The 23137-nt window shown below is 36.5% G+C and overlaps 1 protein-coding gene across 12 annotated transcripts in view; it reads left to right on the top strand.

Annotated features, from left to right (window-relative positions):
- PICALM (phosphatidylinositol binding clathrin assembly protein) overlaps positions 1-23137 on the top strand; it is a 107142-nt gene that overhangs the window by 40731 nt on the left and 43274 nt on the right. For all 12 annotated transcript variants that reach the window (XM_079928298.1, XM_079928296.1, XM_079928297.1 and 9 more), the window contains exons 5-8: positions 15298-15391; positions 18422-18533; positions 20098-20204; positions 22508-22549. In XM_079928298.1, the coding sequence (XP_079784424.1) occupies positions 15298-15391; positions 18422-18533; positions 20098-20204; positions 22508-22549 (355 nt within the window). The remainder of the gene's footprint in view (positions 1-15297; positions 15392-18421; positions 18534-20097; positions 20205-22507; positions 22550-23137) is intronic.

Here is a 23137-nt window from a genome sequence, read left to right as displayed (position 1 = left end):
TAGGGCGTGCAGGCTCAGTAGTTGTGGTGCATAGGCTTAGTTGCTCCATGCATGTGGGATCTTCCCAGGACCAGGGGACAAAGCCGTGTCCCCTGCATTGGCAGGCAGCTTTTAACCACTGAGCCACCAGGGAAGTCCCGATTGAGTTTTCTTTTTTTGATGTTAAGCTGTATGAACTGTTTGTGTACTTTGGAAATTAATCCATTGTTGGTAGCATTGTGTGAAAATAATTTCTTCCAGTCCATAGGTGTCTTTGTTTTTGTTTGTGGTTTCCTTTTCTGTGCAAAAGCTTTTAAATTTAATTAGGTCCATTTGTTTATTTTTGTTCTTATCTCTGTTACTGTAGGAGATGGATCCAAAAAAATATTGCTACAATTTATGTCAAAGAGTGTTCTGCCTGAGTTTTCTTCTAGGGGTTTTTATAGTATCTGGTCTTACATTTAGGTGCTTAATCCATTTTGAGCTTATTTTTGTATATGGTGTTAGAGAATGTTTTAATTTCTTTCTTTCCATGTAGCTGTCCAGTTTGCCCAGCATCACTTACTGAAGAGATTGTCTTTTCTCCATTGTATCTTCTTCCATCCTTTGTCATAGATTAATTGACCATAAGTGCATGGGTTTATTTCTGGGCTTTCTATCCTGTTCTGTTGATCTATATGTCTCTTTTTGTGCTGGTACCATACTGTTTTGATTACTGTAGCTTTGTTTTATAGTCTGAAGTCAGGGAGCATGGTTCCTCCAGCTCCATTCTTCTTTCTCAAAATTGTTTTGGCTATTTGGGATCTTTTGTGTTGCCATGCAAATTTAAAATTTTTTTGTTCTAATTCTGTGAAAAATGCCATTGGTAATTTGATAGGAATTGCACTGAATCCACAGATTGCTTTGGTTAGTAAGGTCATTTTAAGAATATTGATTCTTCCAGTCCAAGAACACAGTAAATCTTTACATCTGTTTGCATCATATTCAGTTTCTTTCATCAGTATCTTATAGTTTTTGGAGTACAGGTCTTTTGCCTCCTTAGGTAGCAAACTGTTTTTCAAAGTAGTTGAACCATTTTACATTCCCACCAGCAATGTATACAGGTTCCAATTTCTCCACATTCTTGTCAATGCTTGTTATTTTCTGTCTTTGATTATAACCGTCCTAGTGGGTGTGGAGTGATGTATCGTGTTTTGGTTTGCATTTTCCTGATGGCTAATGATGTTGAGTGTCTTTTTATGTGCTTATTGGCCATTTGTATATCTTCTTTGGAAAAATGTCTGTTCAAGTCCTTGTTTTTTAATTGGGTTGTCCTTTTACTGTTGAATTGTAAGCGTTTTTTAATATATTCTGGACATCAGTTCCTTATCATATATATAATTTGCACATATTTTCTCACCTCCCGTGGCTTGTCTTCACTTTCTTAATGGTATCCTTTGAAAAACGTAAGTTTTTAATTTTGATGGATTCCAATTTATTTATTTATTTATTTTTCTTTGGTTGTGTATACTTTTGGCATCATGTCTAAGAAAACATTGCTTAATCCAAGATCACAAAGATATACTCCTACCTTTTTTCTGTTTTGTAGTTTTAGCTCTTACATTTAGGTTTTGATCCACTTTGAATTAATTTTTGTATGTAGTATGAGGTATGGGTGTAAATTCATTCTTTTGTATGTGGATATTCTGTTATCCCAGCACCATTTGTTGAAGTCTTTTCTTTTCCCATTGAATGGTCTTGATGAAAATGGATTGATCATAAATGTAAAGGCTTATTTCTGGGCTCTCAATTCTATTCTGTTGATCTATGTCTGTCCTCATGCCAGTACCACACTTGTTTTGAAGAATGTTGCTTGGTAGTAAGTTTTGAAATTGAGAAGTGTGAGTTCTCTGGCTCTCTTCTTAATTTTCAAGATTGTTTTGGCTATTCTGTATCTCTTGCATTTTCGTATGAATTTTAGGATTAGCTTATCAATTTCTGCAGAAATGGTAGCTGGATTTTGATAAAGATTGCATTTAATCTTTAGATCAAATTGGGAAGCGTTAAGTGTCTTAACACATTGTTTCTAATCCATAAATACAGGATATCTTTCTGTTTATCTTGTGTAATTTCTTTCATTGCTGTTTTGCATTTAAGGTTCTTTTTAATCTTGAACGCAGAGGTTGAATTTATTTCTTGCTGTGCCCTAAATCACAGTCTTCTTGTCATAAGAACTAATCTCACGAATGATAGAATCAGTGTTTCTATACCTGATAAAAAGTCCGGTGTACAGGCTTTTTTTAGGATATATGATGAGTCCTCAGGAAAGAAGACATTCTTAAGGGGCATCGATGACCCTTGTAACTATGGAGGCCTGCCCTGAGGGGAATCTGGCTTCTGCGGAAATACTCTGAGTTTCTGAATTTCCCTGCTCTTTAAAGATCCCAAAGATCTATGCAATTAATATGTTCCTTTAAATTGTTCTCTTGACATGTTAAATTACTAGACTGAAATGGAAATTTTAATACAAATGTAAAGTAACCTCTCAGTTATTCAAGAAGTTTTAAAGCTGAATTTAAATGTTTCTGTGTCACTGTTTCAAATTAATTGGGAGGTGATGAGTTTGGAACCTACCAAAACTGAATTCCACAGATTTTTGTTTCATATATTTAGGTACTTTGTAGGTGATTATGATAGAGGAGATCATATTAGAGGTCTGATTCTTAACCCTCAGTATTCTGTCGAGTAAACCACTTTCCAGCTGGGTTTATATTAATACTTCCCTGTAAAGCATGTTCAGTTAAAACTGATCAAGATATTTGTAGATTTCACATTTTAATATATATATATATATACACACATATGTATATATTAAAATATTTATTTGGTTGCGCTGTATCATAGTTGCTGCTCACGGGTTCCTTAGTTGCGGCTCGCTGGCTCCTTAGTTGTGGCACACAGTCTCCTTTGTTGTGGCATGTGAACTGTTAGTTGTGACATGCATGTGGGATCTAGTTCACTGACCAGGCATCAAACCTGGGCCCCTGGCTTTGGGAGCGTGGAGTCTTAACCACTGCGCCACCAGGGAAGTCCCAGATTAATATATTTTAAAAATTGTAACTTCTTTTCTAATCTGAAGGGTCAGTTTCTCAATTGAGGAGTGTTGTTGCATTTTTATATTTAATAGAGCAAACTTTTATTACTTGGATGAGAACAGTCCTTGATTATACACAATGTAATTAGTACTGATTTAAAGGAAATTACTCTTATTTAATGCTAAGGAAAAGGAAAGTGAATCAAAGAGGACCTATGATTGAGTGGAATCAAGAGTAGCACAACATGTGTATGTATCTGGGTGTATAAAATACCCGGATACCTACACATACACATATATATCAGTATAAATAAGAAAGAAGAATATAGAACATAAGAGTATAAGATGAAGGTGTGAAATTTATTATATGATGGCAAAAACCTGAGTAGACTGTTTCAGTTTTGGAGAGGGTTTGTGTAGTATATAGTAAAGTTTTATTTACTAGGGTAACGAATTTTTATGTTTACAAAAGTAATAAACTATTACAAAAATTCAGGCAACATAGCATTCTCACTTAAAGAAACAATATTTTGGTGTATCTAATCAGTTTTCTGTGTGTAAATACGTGTATGAAGGGACACAGAAAATTACATAATCACATTATTTGAAGACTGCTTCCCTCCCCTAATATATATTTTAGGTATCTTCAATGTCTGTACACATAGAACCATCTCATTCTTTTTTTTTTTTTTAATTTTTTTTTTTATTTTGGCTGCGTTGGGTCTTCATTGCTGCACACGGGCTTTCTCTAGTTGTGGCAGATGGGGGCTGTCTTCGTTGCGGTGCGGGGCTTCTCACTGCAGTGGCTTCTCTTGTTGAGGAGCACAAGCTCTAGGCTGCATGGGCTTCAGTAGTTGTGGCTTGCGGGCTCTAGAGCACAGGCTCAGTAGTTGTGGCGTACGGGCTTAGTTGCTCTGTGGCATGTGGGATTTTCCCGAACCGGGGCTCAAGACCGTGTCCCCTGCATTGGCAGGTGGATTCTTAACTACTGTGCCACTAGGGAAATCCCCATCTCATTCTTTTGAATGGCTTTAGAATTATGTTCTAGATGTACATTTGATTTATTCCCTTTTTTAAAAATTTTATTTATTTTTGGCTGTGTTGGGTCTTCGTTTCTGTGCAGGGGCTTTCTCCAGGTGTGGCGAGCGGGGGCCACTCTTCATCGCGGTGCACGGGCCTCTCACTGTCGCGGCCTCTCCCATTGTGGAGCACAGGCTCCAGACGCGCAGGCTCAGTAGTTGTGGCTCACGTGCTTAGTTGCTCCACGGCATGTGGGATCTTCCCAGCACAGGGGTCGAACCCATGTCCCCTGCATTGGCAGGCAGATTCCCAACCACTGCGCCACCAGGGAAGCCCTATTCCCATTTTTTTTATCTTACAAAAGTAACACATTGACCATTCTTTTACATATGGTTGCATTTTTTTTAATGTAAGTAACATAATTATATGTTAGATGTATATACAAGTATTATTGTTTTAGAGAATAAGGGGGAATAACAAACTAGATTTGGGCTTACTCCCTAGGAATGGACATGCGGAATAAGGAACCTTTACACAGCATCAAAATGTATGTCAGGGCTTTCAACAAGAAAACTGTGGGCAGAAGGATTAATCAGCATAGTAGTTGTATGATTTACCAAAGGTCCACTCCTCATCTTGACACCTTATATGTGGATGCTGCTGTGGCCCTCATAGGGAGCCATTAGCGTTGGGCTTTGTTATAAATTAGCTTCCAGGGATCTGATCAGAGATCCCTGGAGAATATCCACTCTTCTGCCTAAAGAGGGCCAAACCATATGACTGGGCAGTTTTTTTTGGTTTGTTTTTGTTTTTAATTGGAATATAGTCGTTTTACAATGTTGTCTTAGTTTCTACTCTACAGTGAAGTGGAGTTCCTGTGCTATACAGCAGGTTCTTATTAGTTATCAGTTTTATACATATTAGTGTATATATGTCAATCCCAATCTCCCAATTCATCCCACCCTCCCTCACCCCCAGCTGCTTTCCTCCCTTGGTGTTCATACGTTTGTTCTCTACTTCTGTGTCTCTATTTCTGCCTTGCAAACTGGTTCATCTGTACAATTTTTCTAGATTCCACATACCTGCGTTAACATATGATATTTGTTTTTCTCTTTCTGACTTCACTCTGTATGACAGTCTCTAGGTCCATCCACGTCTCTACAAATGATCCAATTTTGTTCCTTTTTATGGCCAAGTAATATTCCATTGTATATATATATACTACATCTTCTTTATCCATTCGTCTGTTGATGGACATTTAGGTTGCTTCCATGACCTGGCTATTGTAAATAGTGCTACAATGAACACTGGGGTGCATGTGTCTTTTTTTTTTTTTTTGCAGTATGTGGGCCTCTCACTGTTGTGGCTTCTCCCGTTGCAGAGCACAGGCTCCGGACGTGCAGGCTCAGCGGCTGTGGCTCACGGGCCTAGCTGCTCCGCGGCATGTGGGATCCTCCCTGATCAGGGCACGAACCCGTGTCCCCTGCATCGGCAGGCGGACCCTCAACCACTGCGCCACCAGAGAAGCCCCATGTGTCTTTTTGAATTACGGTTTTCTCGGTATATGCTCAGTAGTGGGATTGCTGGGTCATATGGTAGTTCTGTTTTTTTGTTTTTTAAGGAACCTCCATACTGTTCTCCATAGTGGCTGTATCAATTTACATTCCCACCAACAGGCAGGAGGGTTCCTTTTTCTCCACACCCTCTCTAGCATTTGTTTGTAGATTTTCTGATGATGCCCATTCTAACCAGTGTGAGGTGATGCCTCGCAGTTTTGATTTGCATTTCTCTAATAGTGATGTTGAGCAGCTTTTCATGTGCCTCTTGGCCATGTATGTCTTCTTTGGAGAAATGTCTGGTTTGATCTCCTGCGCATTTTTCGATTGGGTTGTTTGTTTTTCTGACATAGAGCTGCATGAGCTGTTTGTATATTTTGGAGATAATCCCTTGTCGGTTGCTTCATTTGCAAACATTTTTATCCGATTCTGTTGGTTGTCTTTTGGTTTTGTTTATGGTTTCCTTTGTGGTGAAAAAGCTTTTAATTTGTCGATTTTTGTTGTTACTTCTGTTACTCAACGAGGTGGATTAAAAATATTACTGCAATTAATGTCAGAGAGTGTTCCGCATATGTTTTACTCTAAGAGTTTTACAGTATCCGAATCCTTGCATCCTTGGGATAAATCCCACTTGATCATGGTTTATGATCCTTTTAATGTATTGTTGGATTCTGTTTGCTAGTATTTTGCTGAGGGTTTTTGCATCTATATTCATCAGTGATATTGGTCTGTAATTTTCTTTTTTTGTAATGTCTTTCCCTGGTTTTGCTATCAGGGTGATGATGGCCTCATAGAAGGAGTTTGGGAGTGTTCCTTCCTCTGTAGTTTTTTGGAAGAGTTTGACAAGGATGGGTGTTAGTTCTTCTCTAAATGTTTGAACGAATTCACCTGTGAAGCCATCTGGTCCTGGACTTTAGTTTGTTGGAAGATTTATAATCACAGTTTCAATTTCATTACTTGTGATTGGTCAGTTCATATTTTCTATTTCTTCCTGGTTCAGTCTTAGAAGGTTATACCTTTCTAAGAATTTGTCCATTTCTTCCAGGTTGTCCATTTTATTGGCATGGAGTTGCTTGTAGTAGTCTCTTAGGATGCTTTGTATTTCTGCGGTGTCTGTGGTAACTTCTCCTTTTTCATTTCCAATTTTATTGATTTGAGTCCTCTCTTTTTCTTGATGGGTCTGGCTAAAGGTTTATCAATTTTGTTTATCTTCTCGAAGAACCAACTATTAGTTTTATTGATCTTTGCTATTGTTTTCTTTGTTTCTATTTCATTTATTTCTGCTCTGATCTTTATGATTTCTTTCCTTCTACTAACTTTGGGTTTTGTTTGTTCTTTCTCTGGTTCCTTTAGGTGTAAGTTTAGATTGTTTATTTGATAGTTCTCTTGTTTCTTGAGGTAGGATTGTATTGCTATAAACTTCCCTCTTAGAACTGCTTTTGCTGCATCCCATAGGTTTTGGATCGTCGTGTTTTCATTGTCATTTGTCTCTAGGTATTTTTTGATTTCTTCAGTGATCTCTTGGTTATTTAGTAATGTATTGTTTAGCCTCCATGTGTTTGTGTTTTTTATGTTTTTTTCCTGTAATTTATTTCTGATCTCATAGCGTTGTGGTCGGAAAAGATGCTCGATACGATTTCAGTTTTCTTAAATTTACTGAGGCTTGATTTGTGACCCAAGATGTGATCTGTCCTGGAGAATGTTCTGTGTGCCCTTGAGAAGAAAGTGTAATCTGCTGTTTTCGGATGGACTGTCCTATAAATATCAATCAGTTCTGTCTGGTCTGTTGTGTCATTGAAAGCTTGTGTTTTCTTATTAATTTTCTGTCTGGATGATCTGTCCATTGGTATAAGTGAGGTGTTAAAATTCCCTGCTATTATTATGTTACTGTCAATTTCCTCTTTTAGAGCTGTTAGCAGTTGCCTGATGTAGTGAGGTGCTTCTTTGTTGGGTGCATATATATTTTTACTTGTTATATCTTATTGGCTTGATCCCTTGATCATTATATAGTGTCCTTCCTTGTCTCTTGTAACATTCTTTATTTTAAAGTCTATTTTATCTGATATGAGTATTGCTACTGCAGCTTTCTTTTGATTTCCATTTGCATGGAATATCTTTTTCCATTCCCTCAGTTTCAGTGTGTATGTGTCCCTAGGTCTGAAGTGGGTCTCTTGTAGACAGCGTATATATGGGTCTTGTTGTTTTTTTTTTTTTTTTTGCGGTACGCGGGCCTCTCACTGCTGTGGCCTCTCCCGTTGCGGAGCACAGGCTCCGGACGCGCAGGCTCAGCGGCCATGGCTCACAGGCTTAGCCGCTCTGCGGCATGCGGGATCCTCCCAGACCAGGACACGAACCCGCGTCTCCTGCATCGGCAGGCGGACTCTCAACCACTGCGCCACCAGGGAAGCCCGTGGGTCTTGTTTTTGTATCCATTCAGCCAGTCTGTGTCTTTTGGCTGGAGCATTTAATCCATTCACATTTAAGGTAATTATCGATATATATGTCCCTATTACCATTTTCTTGTTTTGGGTTTGTTTTTGTAGGTCGTTTTCTTCTCTTGTGTTTCCCACTTAGAGAAGTTCCTTTAGCATTTGTTGTAGAGCTGGTTTGGTGGTGCTGAATTCTCTTAGCTTTTGCTTGTTTGTAAAGCTTTTGATTTCTCCGTTGAATCTGAATGAGATCATTGCTGGGTAGAGTATTCTTGGTTGTAGGTTCTTCCCTTCCATCACTTTAGATATGTCGTGCCACTCCCTTCTGGCTTGCAGAGTTTCTGCTGAGAAATCAGCTGTTGATCTTATGGGAGTTCCCTTGTATGTTGTCATTTTTCCCTTGTTGCTTTTAATAATTTTTCTTTGTCTTTAATTTTGTCAGTTTGATTATTATGTATCTCAGCGTGTTTCTGCTTGGGTTTATCCTGCCTGGAACTCTCTGTGCTTCCTGGACATGGGTGCCTATTTCCCATGTTAAGGACGTTTTCGTCTATAATCTCTTCAAATGTTTTCTCAGGTCCTTTCTCTCTCTCTCCTTCTGGGACTCCTATAATGTGAATGTTGGTGTGTTTAATGTTGTCCCAGCAGTCTCTTAGTCTGTCTTCATTTCTTTTCATTCCTTTTTCTTTATTCTGTTCTGTAGCAGTGATTTCCACCATTCTGTCTTCCAGGTCACTTATCCTTTCTTCTGCCTCAGTTATTCTACTGTTGATTCCTTCTAGTGTGTTTTTCATTTCAGTTATTTTATTGTTCATCTCTGTTTGTTTGCTCTTTAATTCTTCTAGGACTTTGTTAAACATTTCTTGCATTTTCTCGATCTTTGCCTTCATTCTTTTTCTGAGGTCCTGGATCATCTTCACTATCATTATTCTGAATTCTTTTTCTGGAAGGTTGCCTATCTCCACTTCATTTAGTTGTTTTTCTGGGCTTTTATCTTGTTCCTTCATCTGGGACATAGTCTTCTGCCTTTTCATTTTGTCTGTCTTTCTGTGATTGTGGTTTTCATTCTGCAGGCTGCGGGATTATAATTCTTCCGTCTGTCCTCTCTGGTTGCATTAAGTGAAGTTTCCTGTAGAATAAATTCTTAGAATTGACAAGTCAAACGTTACAGACATTTACCATTTATTAGAAAATATTAAGTTGCCCTGGATAAAAGTGGTACCAGATTACTGAGTTAATTACAGCTATAAATACCTCTTCCTCTGTTTTCTTCCCTCATCATGAAAATGTATCTCATTAGGTGTTCATTTTATGTTGGTTGATCAACTAATTTTTAAATGGTGATATTGAGCCTCTTTCTCTCTTTTTAAAAATGCCATTCATGCTTTGTTAATTGCTTTTCAGTGTCCTTTGCCCACTTCACTGTTGGGCTTTTACAATTCTTTTCTGTTGTCTTAAGACTAACTGGCTGTTTTGTCAGATAAATTTAGGTTTGATTTCTAGCTTCACTCCAGTTATATGAAAGATTTTAGTAGGATACTTCAGCCAGCTTAAGTTTTTTTTTTTGTTTTTTTTTTTTGCGGTACACGGGCCTCTCACTGTTGTGGCCTCTCCCGTTGCGGAGCACACGCTCCGGATGCGCAGACTCAGTGGCCATGGCTCACGGGCCCAGCCGCTCCGTGGCATGTGGGATCTTCCCGGACTGGGGCACGAACCCACGTCCCCTGCATTGGCAGGTGGACTCTCAACCACTGCGCCACCAGGGAAGCCCCCAGCTTAAGTTTTAAAAAATAATTTTATTTTGAAATAATTTCACTTCCTGAAATGCTGCAAGGATAATACAGATAACTCCTATACACTTTAGTTAGATTTACCAGGCTTTAACATTTTGTCACATTTGTTTAATCATTCTTTGTGTATGTGTGTTTGTATACTTCTCTTTTTGATCCATTTGAAAGTGGATTACATACCTCATGCCTTTTTACATTGTATAGCTCTTAATACTTCAATGTCTATTTCCTAAGAACAAGTATCTTTTTTTTACATATCCATCAGTTTGCTAACTATTTCGGCATCATGCTACACAAACTTATGTTATTTGTACAGGACAGTGGGTTAGTTACATGGAGAAGACTGTTTGAGGCTGAAGGGTTAGGCATTAATGTGTTGGCATACATATAATCCAATTGTACCACAGTAGTCTGCTGTGGCACAACTTGGGAAGCCTTGACTTATGCTCCAAGTTATTTCATCTGTAAATATATTTTCATCTGTAGAATGGTGATGTTAATAGCACTTATCTATTAGGATTGTTATGAGAATTAAATGATATATTTTATGTAATGTTTATAGCACATGGCAAAGTAACAAATAAGCTTTTGGTTTTATTGGGAAAATAAACTGTCACAGGTTACAAATATTGCTCCTGGTTTTATTTTAGCAGTATTGAAACTTAAAAAAAATCTTATGTGTTAAAAATTGTTATCTTTATTTTATTTATTTATTTATTTTTGTGGTACGCGGGCCTCTCACTGTTGTGGCCTCTCCCTTTGTGGAGCACAGGCTCCGGACGCGCAGGCTCAGCGGCCATGGCTCACGGGCCCAGCCGCTCCGCGGCATGTGGGATCTTCCCGGACCAGGGCATGAACCCGTGTCCCCTGCATCAGCAGGCGGACTCTCAACCACTGCACCACCAGGGAAGCCCATTATCTTTATTTTTATGGCTGTTGTTTTTTAAGCAAACTTGGAGCGGGGTTTTCTACCCCAAAGTGATCAACTAGGTATTTATGTTTTCATTGGATATTTTTATGGATCCAGTATTTTATATTTAAATCTTTAATTCATTTAGAATATATCTTGGTATTTAGAAATTGAGGTGGAGATAACTGTAATTTTTAATAGAAATATAGGATATTCAAAATCAAAATGAATTATTACCCTTGTATGGTTAAATGACTTCTCACTTAAATATACTTCTTTTATCTAGCCCCTTATTCATTATTCTGGCAAATTCTTAGTCATTCTTCAAGAATTCACTCAAACATCATTTTTTTGAGGAAGCCTTATTTCTGTTAGATTTTATATGAGATTGTCCGTCCATGAAGACAATATAGTCTTACTCAGATTCATATCTTCAGGACTTTCCACAGTATCTAAACATAGTAAATATGTAATAGTTTTTGAAAAGATGACTAGGTGTTTCTAAATAGTACATTAAACGGTTCTATGAAAAATGGATCCAGTAAATTGCCTGTAGATTTATCTTTTTAGTTAGTTGTGTTAAAGATTGGTCCCTTCATTTTCTATTTGTTTAACATTCCATTTTTTGATAGTGTTAACTTACCATGTTTAATTATCTTGAATTCTAAATTAGTACGGTTCAAAGTAACAAGACATTGTTACATAACAAGCAAAAGAAAGAATATTAGAGGTATTGTCTGTGAGTAAGGATATGGATGATCATCCTTTAATTCACTGCTCTTATATTTGGGAAGCAAGTATCTGAATTATAATCTATTTAAGAAGTAATAAAAGCTTGTTTTCTACATAGAGTATGAACTGTCATACATTTGCTCTGAATCATATTTAAGCATTTGGGTTTGTGAGTTGAGTTTTTTGAAGTCTGATGTAAGCATGTGATAACTTAGGATTTTTCTTAATTGAAAAATTTAAAGTTCTCTGGGATGAAATGATGTGGCTAGTGAGAGAGGGAAGAATAAAAAAACATCCCCATAGTTTCTGGCCTAAGTCACTGGGGAGATGTTACCTTTTACTGGGAAGGTTTTTGGGAATGGTAGGGTAGGGTATAGTGATTAAAAATTAAGGATTTCGTTTTTGAAATATTAGTTTTTAGATGCCTGTAATTTTTATAAGTTAAAGTATCAATTAGGCAATTCAACAATACTAACTAGGAACTTTGAGATTTCTAGTCTGGGAATATAAATATATCAGTGGCAGTTTGGTAATTTCTGGCTTGGGAATGACAGTATTCTAGGGAATAAATACAGAATGAGAGGAGAGGGCCTAGAAACATCTTGAGATACACAGCATTTATTTTAGAGAATGAGTAGAGGATGAGGAGTCAATGAAAGAGACTAAAAAAGTGGTAGTGAAGTAGGCAGAAAACAAGGAGTGGGGGATATAGGGGATGCTAAGACAGAGTACAGAGTATTACAAGAATGAGGGAAACTTTTGAATGATGCTGAGAAGTCTAGTCAGGTAATGTTAGGCAAGTACCCATTGGAGAGGCAACATGGAGAGGCAAGAGTGGATCTTTACTGGAGTGAATTGAATAATGAATGAAAAGGAAGTGGCAATTCTTTTAAAAAGTGTGCTTGACTATGCAATAGAAGTGGTAGCTGAATGGGAATGTGGGGTTAGTGCAAGTGTGTGTGTGTTTGTGTTTAAAGTGTGGTTGTGTTTAAAGTGTGGTAGACTTCGCTTGCATGTTCATGGGAATAATATAGTCTAAAAGAGATTAATGATCTGCACTGTCCAATATGGTAGCTGTTTGCCACGTGTGGCTGTTTAAATTCACCTGAAATAAAATTAAAAATTCATTTCCTTAGTTCCATCAACCACATTTCAGGTGCTCAGTAGCCACGTGTGGCTGGTGGCTACCATACTGAATGGTGTAGGTGTAGAACATTTCTACCATTGCAGATAGTTCTATTGGACACTGCTGTGTTAAAGAGAAAGAGGATAACCAAAGATTGTGACAGAGTGGGATCCAAAGGACCTGTGTGATTGATATTTACATTTGATAGAAAGAAATAGACTCCCTCCGTTGTAATATGAGCAGATCAGATAAATATAGTTTTGGTGGCAAGATAATCAGACAATCTCTTTTTGTCATTTTCTATTTCTGAATGAAATATTTTGAGAGTTATGAGCTGAGAGTTTGTGTGTTGGATGTGGGGGAGGGGTGGAGAAGGACAGGTGGGAGAAGGTGGTTTGAAAGTACTCAGGGGAGGGATTCACTAGAGAGGCTAAGAGGACTGCTGGCAATGCTGAGTCCCCATTTGAGGCTGATGATCAAGAATTTGTAGTTTAACCAGTTTACCCAGTTTTCTTTACTAGCACTCAGCTGCATGTGTACAGGCACGGAGAAGATAAATGTGTGTTCACCCAGGATTGTGAATTTGCCAGGTGACCGCAAGGGAATGAGAGGTGTAAGAGAGTTAGGGTATTAGCAAGGGAGTGATTATAATAATGACCTGTGGAATTATAAGCTAGATTAAAGAAGGAAAAATGAAAAGGGATCAATGTGGGTAGTGGTGGGGTTGATGCATTGAAGTTTATGATAAAGTCAAATAGTTTTTGCCATGGGACACTTGACCAAGGCAGCTGGAAAGTTAAAAGGTTATTGTCAGGATAAGGTGTCTGAATTTTGCCTTTTTCTTAAGTTGGGGGTAAGGGAGTAGGAGTGGGAGTAGGGATAATGTTGTTTCTTGGGGGGTGGGCAGTTAAGGTTAGGATCTGACTATGGGAATAGGGGTTGTGGTTAAGGGATTTTGCGATCAAGATGTTGGATTGGTTGTGCATGTTAAGATGTTGAAGTTAACTGAGAAAAACTGAGCCAGTATTCAAGTCTTCTGTGATGGAGGGGAAGTGACCGGGAGATCAAAAATTACTTCAGCAAGGAGAGGGAGGAAGAACTAAAAGGGGACTAACAGTGACTGATAAAACGAGAGTGTGATGTGTATGAGAATAAAGAAAGGGTTACAAAGAGGGAGTGGCGTCCTTATCCCAAACTCCAGTCAATGTAGTTTAATACCTGAGAGGATATAGGTGTCGGTGGGTTAACACATCTTATGTGGGAGAGTTGTTGGACTAAAGCTGGTCAATAGCTGCCTATGTAAGGCAGTCCAGTGTTTGTTCTTTAAACTCTTGTTTTGTCCTGCAAAGCACTGTTTTTGCTTTTCATAGCTTAATTGTTTTTCTGGTATCTGGAGTTGTGGTTGAAGGGGTAGCTTAAGGTAGAACAGCTGTTTATAAGTATGGATCATTTGTAAATTAGGGAAAGCCTGTATATTTTTTGAAAGGGTCTTGTTCCTCTGCCAAAAGATTATGAAAAGCACTGTTTTGGAGTCTCATACACCTGGGTTTACATACTGACCCTAAAATGAATTTGTTTTCTGAACTTAGATAGTCATAACCTCCCTGAACCTAAAATTTCATGTCTATAAAATGGGACAAGACTGTCCAGAGGATTTTTGTGAGGATTTTAAAAACATACATCAGGCCCTTAATATGGAGCCTGATATATAATAAACACTTAGTGTTAGTTCTGCACCTTAACCCCGGTACCTCTTATATAGTGTTTTTGTTGTCAGTTTTGTAAAATTCTAGTTTATTTGGTACTGCTGATATTTCTCTATTTTTAGAAATATCTAAAGAAATCTTTTTGGAAATATTTAACAGAACATTTTATTAAAAACCATTCCTCTTAATTATCACTTATTTTAATGGCCAGATTAGAATGACTTGGTAAAATTGTTCTTTATTTTATAATAAAATAATTTTATTTTGATTTGAGTCACAAATAAAGTACCTTAAGTAAAGTGGTGCTCACCAAGACTTGTGTTCAACTGCAGACTCCATTGTGTCCTATTTAGTGATTTGAGGGAAATGATTTTTTTAAATTTATAATTAAAAAAAAATCTGTAAAACTGCCCTGTACACACATATGAGTGGTGTGAGGATCAGACGATTTTCTCATGTAAAAAGTATAGTATAAACTTGGCTATATAATGCAAGCTTTTATTTTTATGTCTCATGCTTTACATCTTCTTTTTAGTTATAAACGAGCACCTTGATATTGGACATAACGGTGTTTCCTGTTTTTGTTTTCTCTATATGATTTCTATTGATACTTGAGGTTTCAGGTTCAATAATGACTTAAAAACATGCGATGGAGCTTACCTGGTGGCACGGTGGTTGAGAGTCCGCCTGCCGATGCAGGGGACACGGGTTCGTGTCCCGGTCCAGGAAGATCCCACATGCCGCGGAGTGGCTGGGCCTGTGAGCCATGGCCGCTGAGCCTGCGCGTCCGGAGCCTGTGCTCCGCAACGGGAGAGGCCACAGCAGTGAGAGGCCCGCGTACCGCCAAAAAAAAAAAAAAAAGTGATAAAAACATGCGATGTTTTGTAGCACCTTGTTCTCTGTTTAAATAGAGAATCAGATGGGAGTTCAAAATGTAGATTTAATAACAAACTCATTTTTTTTTTTTTTTAAACAGGGCTGATGGAGTTATGAGAACAATGAACACAGAAAAACTCCTAAAAACTGTACCAATTATTCAAAATCAAATGGATGCCCTTCTTGATTTTAATGTAAGTTGATTGCATAAATGCTTTTATAATTTGAGATTTTAAAAATTATATCATTTTAATTGGTCAGAGTTTTTATTCTCAAGTTATCATAGACTAATTTTTTCACACTAATATCCTATTTGCCTAAGGATTTTCTATAAATGTGGTCCCAAACCAGATTACTTTCCGTTTTTATAATTGTTTTAGATTTACTCTGATTTCTTTGGTGGTGCTTCTCTAACCCCCAAATTATAGGGTATATAAGCTAAAGAAAGTGATGGAGAGATGAAGAGATTGATGTGAAAATCTACTTTCTTTTGATAATGGTTTTTAGATATTAAAAATGTATAAAGATTTTCTTTATGATAAGCTAACTTAATATTTCACTTTTTGTCTGCATTGTAGAACTCAAAGCATGACAGTTATTGAGAAATAAAGGGAAGTTCAAATATACTTGTAACAACATGTTATATAGCTATTGCCCAAGGATGTTGTGTTCCCTGGGATTTTTGTTTTAATGACTGTTACTTGAACCAAATTGCCAGCTTTGTCATTTGTTTGTAATATGTTAGGTGTTAGCATTTACAAGTCTTTTCTTTTTTGGTTCATCTAGCTTAGAGACATTGTATTTTAGAGCTTGTAAGTGCAAGTTAGTGATTGGAACTGTGACAGTTTTATGCTGAAATTGATTTTCCTTTAATGGTATGCTATTAATTGGTAGTCTTAAGCTTCTGGAGGGTAGGGACCGGGTCTTCTTTTTCCCTGCTGTGTCTCCATTGTCAGTAGCGTGTGGCACATAGATAGTGTTCAGTAAACATTCAATAAATGAATCCTGAAGGTGCTTTATAGACTAGAACAGGTTCTCAAACCAGTATTTTTTTATAGGCTTGTGAACTGAGAACATTTTTAAATGGTTGCAAATAATACAAAGAATATTTTTAAATTTTTAAATAGTTGCAAATAATAAAAAAAAGAATATTTTTAACAGGTGAAAAGTATATGAAGTTTATTTTTCAGTGTCCACAATTGTGTTTTTAGAACAGGCTCATTGGTTACATGTTGTCTGTGGCTGCTTTTTTTGATGTAATAACAGGATTGAGTAGTTGTGACAGAGACCATATGGCCTGCAAGTCTAAAATACTCACGATCAGGCCCTTTACAAAAAAGTTTGCTGGCCCCTAGTCTACATGACAGGGGATTAATGTAACTACTGAGCTTTATTTTGGTTTTTATAGAGAAAGGGTTCAACCATGAATTTTTTTTTTCACTTAATTTATTGTGGGTACCTTTATAAAATTGCATATTCTTTTCAGTGTCTATTATACTGCATTGTGTGTAACAACTTATATGATCCTCCTGTTGATAAATATTTAGGGTATTTTGGTTTTTTAATTCAGAAAATAAATGGAGAAAAAAAACAAGTGGGAGGGACACTACGTACTCTGTGTGTGTTAGATAATAGTGTATCTACACATTTATAAACCTACTTCTATAGGGTTAATGCCTAGGAAAAGAATTTGGTGGTTCAAGGACATAAACATTTAAATTTTTTTTTTTTAAGGAATACTAACTTTATTTATTTTGGCTGCATTGGGTCTTCATTGCTGCGCGGGGGCTTTCTGTAGTTGGGGCGAGCCGGGGCTACTCTTCGTCGTGGTTCACGGGCTTCTCTTGTTGCGGAGCACTGTCTCTAGGTGTGCGTGCTTCAGTAGTTGCCGAGTGTGGCCTCAGTAGTTGCAGCTCACAGGTTCAGTAGTTGTGGTGCCTGGGCTCAGTAGTTGTGGCACATGGGCTTAGTTGCTCTGCGGCATGTGGGATCTTCCTGGACCAGGGATCAAACCCATGTCGCCTGCATTGGCAGGTAGATTCTTAACCACTGCGCCACCAGGGAAGTCCCAGCATTTAAATTTTTAAGAAATTTAAATTTTGCCAACTTAACACTCCAAAAGGGTTGAGCTAGTCACTTGTCAAAAGGTGCCTGTTTTTCTTCATCCTTATCTGTATAGAATAATACCTTGGTTTTGATTATCTTGATACCTACTAGTCTGGTGCTCAAGAAAGGATAGTTCAGGAATTTAATTTGATTATTTTAATTTACTTGATCAATGAAGTTGAACTTCTTTTCACATGTTATTAGCTGTATGTATTTTTTATTTTGTGAATTGTCTTATAGAATTCTCTCTATGATGGAAGTCAACCTTGTCAGATATTCTGCAAATATTTACCAGTTGGTTGCTTACCATTCAGTTTTGTGCTTATATTTTTCTATACCTAACAAGGTAACTATCATGTACTTAGATATCTAAAAAGGAATTTAAGATAAATTTGGTTTATCCTTTTGATTCTTTCTTTAAGATAAAACTAAAGGTGTTTCTTGTATTTCTTGGTAAACAAATAAGTGCTTTTTTTGTTAAAGCATAATTCACTAATAATAATAAATATTGATCATTTATTTGTAAAGTACTGCATCAGGCTGTTTACACTCAGTATATCATTTAATTCTCCCAGTAACTGTGTGAGGTAGAAATATTATTATAACCATTATGAAGGTGAGCTTGTTTGTAATATTGGGAAAAGTTATATTTTTAAAATATATATATTCTGCCTAGCTTAACTCAGTGCCTTGGTGATTGTAGTAGCCATTTAATAAATATTTTTTGATTTATAAATATTCAGTAAATTCTTCATGACTCAGAGTGAACTTCTACCTAGAAATGGGCTTTATTTTGCAGTTAGAAGTATTTAATGTTGAATTGAACTTAAAAAACTTTTGAGATGTAGCCTAAGAATTTCAAGAGTTAAAGGGTACTTTTGTTCTCAATGACTTATTTCTGAACTAAATTGAATGTTGTAGGATTTGTGTTTGTAGCTTTTAAATAAATCTGAACTCTTTGATCAAGATTTTTGCACTATATGGCTATAACTGATTGCTAGAGGTAAATGTCTTCCTCTCATACACCTAAATGTTTGAATTCATTGTATTTTAATTTGAAGGAAGTAATTGTCATTTTAAAACAAAACATTAGCTAATCTTTCTTTTTGTTTTTCCAGGTTAATAGCAATGAACTTACAAATGGGGTAATAAATGCTGCCTTCATGCTCCTGTTCAAAGATGCCATTAGACTGTTTGCAGCGTACAATGAAGGAATTATTAACCTGCTGGGTAAGTATTTCTATAGTTAAATAACATTTTATTTCTTATCTTGTGTCATATAGTAAGTTGTTACTTAAAGCTGCCTAAAAATCCACTGAGATATAGTCATTCATTGTAACAATTCGGAGAAAAGAATTTTATATCTGATTACATATGCTAAGTGATTAAATACTTATACAACTAGAATGTTCAGCTAGATGAATTTTGTATTTTTTAGATATATCTTTTTTTCTATCAGTTTTATTATTTTTAGAAATACAAAAATTTCATAAAAATTAAGTTGGAATTTTCTGTCTCAGGAAAATCATTTCCTCACAATTTACTCCAAAATGAACTTTAACTGTAAAATTGGTATTTTATTCTAAACTTAATTTTCAGATTGCTAATTATTTTAAAATAATTAAACACGCATTTTTAAGGATGCTTTTTACTTTTGAGGCATTGTAGGAATGTGGTGCTTTACTGTGTATTCAGTATATATGGAATGCAGTTAATTTCGCCTAGAGATGCTAGTTTTTTTAATGGGATTTGGTTGGAGTAGACAATTAACAGTCTGCCAAGTGTGCCAAAGTATCAAGTGTCAGATGTCAAATATTCCAATGTAATTGTTCTCCCTTTTCAGTACTTCTTTTTTTTTAGAATTTATTTAAATTTGTTTTTCATAGGCTGGCTTAACACAGACTCATTCAGGGATGCTTTAATCTATGGAGATAGGGAAATAAGGTTGTTGTTTTTTTTAACAAGTGAAAAATGGAAAGTTTTCTTTTCTACAAAGTTTTGGAAGGCATAGTCTCCCACCCTGTGATTGGTATAAATTAAGCTCTTTACTGCTGTTTATATATTAAGTTAAATTAGCTTTCCAAGTGACATTTGGACGTGGAAAAGTTGCCATCTTTCTTTCTTTCTTTCTTTTTTAATTATTTATTTTTGGCTGTGTTGGGTGTTTGTTGCTGCGTGTGGACTTTCTCTAGTTGCAGTGAGCGGGGGCTACTCTTCGTTGCGGTGCGCAGGCTTCTCGTTGCAGTGGCTTCTCTTGTTGAGGAGCATGGACAATAGGAGCGCGGGCTTCAGTAGTTGTGGCACATGGGCTCAGTACTTGTGGCTCACAGGCTTAGTTGCTCCGTGGCATGTGGGATTTACCTGCACCAGGAATCGAACCCATGTCTCCTGCATTGGCAGGCGGATTCTTAACCACTGTGCCACCAGGGAAGCCCCCATCTTTCTTTATCATTAGTAAGAATATTTGGAAATAGATGTTAGCACTGTTTTAAATGGAGTCAAATGTGATCTGTATTAACATGCAAGTATATATTTAGGGAATTGTGAGGGAAGAAATATTGTAGAACATACTAGTAATATGAGTAAAGTCATAATTTCTTAGTTTTTAGTATAACAGCATCTCTATTTTAATTTGCTTTAAATATCTAAGCTTATTTAACACTATTTTTTCTGTAGGGTGAATGTGTTCTCTGAGACATCAATATAATCTCTTCAGAGCTGTTTTAAATCTTTTTCCTTTTTGAGTGTTATATTTTGAAGTGAATAAAAGTATATTTACATCTACTTTTTGCAGAAAAATATTTCGATATGAAAAAGAACCAGTGCAAAGAAGGTCTTGACATCTATAAGAAGTTCCTGACTAGGATGACAAGAATCTCAGAGTTTCTCAAAGTTGCAGAGGTAAACTGTCTTTAAGTGACTGTATCTCTTAAGTTGCTTTTTTTGTCTTTAAGCGTGCATTTCAAAGAAATCAGTCTATATCCAAGTGAAAGAAGTGTCAAATATAGTAAGGTATATATTCAATTATATCACTATGCAATATTGAATTCTGTGCTATGGTATGAATATGATATAATATTGAATAAAAAATTTCCTGTATATTTAATTCAGTATTGAATACTGAAAAGTAATCTATTTTTAAATTGTTCATTTCTCTATAAAATCAAGTAGGTGGCAGTGACTTTTATGTTTGGAATTGGCCATGTATTGTAGAAGATTTATTCTATTCAATATGGTAGAGAATATTCTATGTTAGTGCAAGTCTCTTTTCTCCAGCGAGAGTTGCAGCTGGAGCCACATTGTTCAAAATGTTTTGTTCCCTTCAGAAGTGAATATAGTGCATTTATTGTTTGTCATTGATTATGAAAACCATGAACGTAGGTTATAGGATAATCTAATTTTACAAATCGGTTTAAAAAATAATTTTCTGCGACTGTCACAGAAGGTAGTTGTGGTAATGCTTGTGGGCATTATCTTGCTTGCACAGAGGCGGCACTTGAAGTGTTTTTGTTTGTTTTCCCTTTCTCTGCCCTCTATGCATTACCACCAGAGGTGTCTTGCTAGGATAATTCTAGAAGATGAATAGACTATATAACTGATTAATAATATCAAAGTAGTTAATCTGAAACTAGCAAGTTGGTGATTCTAGCTCTATTACATAGTGATGTTTTATTCTGTAGCAGATGGAATAGGATAGAAAAGGATGACGAGACCTTTGAAGAAAATAGCTTTGTGGTGTTAATCAGCTATTTTGTGAAGTGTACTGAAATTTATTTTGGATTTAAAGTATCTCTCAAGGAGAAATCAATGGGTTTTTTTTCCCCATTTCTTTAGGGTCAGTCACATACTAAAACCAGAAAAAGGTAGTGTTTATGCTATGATTCTAGCAAATTCCTTAAATAAAGTTTTAGTTTGTTGGCTTTTCCCTTTGGCTTCTTTTCTTTCATGAGGCGGTCTTTGGGCTAGCAATTTCATTATGAGACCTTAGTTCTTGGAGTAAAGACACAAATAACTGGGACTTCCCTGGTGACGCAGTGGTTAAGAGTATGCCTGCCAATGCAGGGGACATGGGTTTGATCCCTGGTCCGGGAAGATCCCACATGCTGTGGAGCAACTAAGCCCATGCGCCACAACTACTGAGCCTGTGCTCTAGAGCCCGTGAGCCACAACTACTGAGCCTGCGTGCCTAGAGCCCATGCTATGCAACAAGAGAAGCCACTGCAATGAGAAGCCCGCACACTGCAACGAAGGGTAGCCCTCGCTGCCCGCAATTAGAGAAAGCCCACGCGCAGCAACGAAGACACAGCGCAACCAAAATAAATAAAAATAAATAAAGTCAAAATGATACTTAAAAATGAAAAAAGACACAAGTAACCTTTTTAAATGTGTTTGAAGAGGACAAATATATCAATTAGCTCTTAAGATCTTAGTATGAATTATTTTATCAAATTTTCTACTGCTATCATTCTGGGACTGGCCCTTGAGAGGTTGAGAAAAGGAAGAGAGAATGATTAGAAAATGAAATATAGTCATATAGTCATGGGAGGGAAAAGAATTTTTAAATTTGGGTGTTGTAATAAATAGAAATGGTTCTTATCTTTTTTGCTAGAAATTACCTAGTACCTGAACATCATGAAAGTGTATGGGGATTGCTTTGTGGTGACAGTTATATCCTGGTTAAATATCACTTGGTATTTGTATAAAACCTGACCTGCTTGAGTGAACATAGGTTTTAAAAATTGTTATCTGTGGTGATTGCCAGGGAAAGCATACTATATGGAGAGAGAGTCATTGTCATTAGGTTTGTTCCTTTAACTTCTTCTTATGCCCCAGAGGACTTGTTCATGGTCAGCCTTTCTCATTCTTGGTGTAATGTTTTTGTCATAGAAGTGATGGATTTTTCAGATTGTGACAAGGTGGTTTATATAGGTGTTTAGAAGATGTGGAGATGGTAACTTAAGAGCCTTGTTGAATTTCCAACTCTTATTCCCCTCCTGTTAGAACTTGTAGAGCCATCAGACAACATCTGTGTCCTTGGAAGTACTGAATGATATCTGTGGGGATTAAATATTCTTCTAATTTTAAAGAATTCTTTCTAAAATATTGCTCATAGTACTAGTCATAAATGTCATTTTCTAAATTTTACTTATAAAACACCCTATTGTAATTTTATCTATTAAATACAATGCTTCTTCTTCTTACAGCAAGTTGGAATTGACAGAGGTGATATACCAGACCTTTCACAGGTAAGTATTGTTATAATACCAATCACTGCCTGCTATATTCTGCTAGGTATGAAGGGTACAAAGATGAATAATATGCAGCCTCTGCTGTCAAGGAGATCAGTGTAATTTTTCTTGACAGATTTTAACATTTTGATATATTGCTGACAATTGTTCTAACATTATTACAGTATAAAATGATCTTATACAGGATTTATTTTTCCTGTTTTAAACCTTCCACTTTGGCTCTTTGGCTCAGGTAAATATATTAAATGGGATAAACCTCAGAACATGATGTTGGGTTAAGAGAGCAGGCTTTGTCTAAGTTTGAGTCCTGGCCGTTCCACTAGCTGGCCCTGTGATTTGGAGAAGTTCTCTCTATGGTTCAGTTTCATCTCTAAAATGCAGATATTACAATACCCATTTCATTAGGTAGTTTGGAGGATTAAATGAGTTAATACCTAAAAAACAATTAGAGCATTAAGTACTCAATGTTAGCTATTATAATATTATTTTTATCATCATTATCTTCTAAAAATTTCTGGGAAGGAAACTTTAAACCTGAAGTTCTGGCCTTTTTTGGTGTTTGTGTACTGAGCATTAAGAATGAAA

This window comes from Stenella coeruleoalba (assembly GCF_951394435.1).
Source record: "Stenella coeruleoalba genome assembly, chromosome: 8".
In the NCBI taxonomy this organism is placed as follows: domain Eukaryota; kingdom Metazoa; phylum Chordata; class Mammalia; order Artiodactyla; family Delphinidae; genus Stenella; species Stenella coeruleoalba.
Note: the sequence above shows the minus strand (reverse complement) of the source record. Positions and strands in the feature narration are given on the sequence as shown.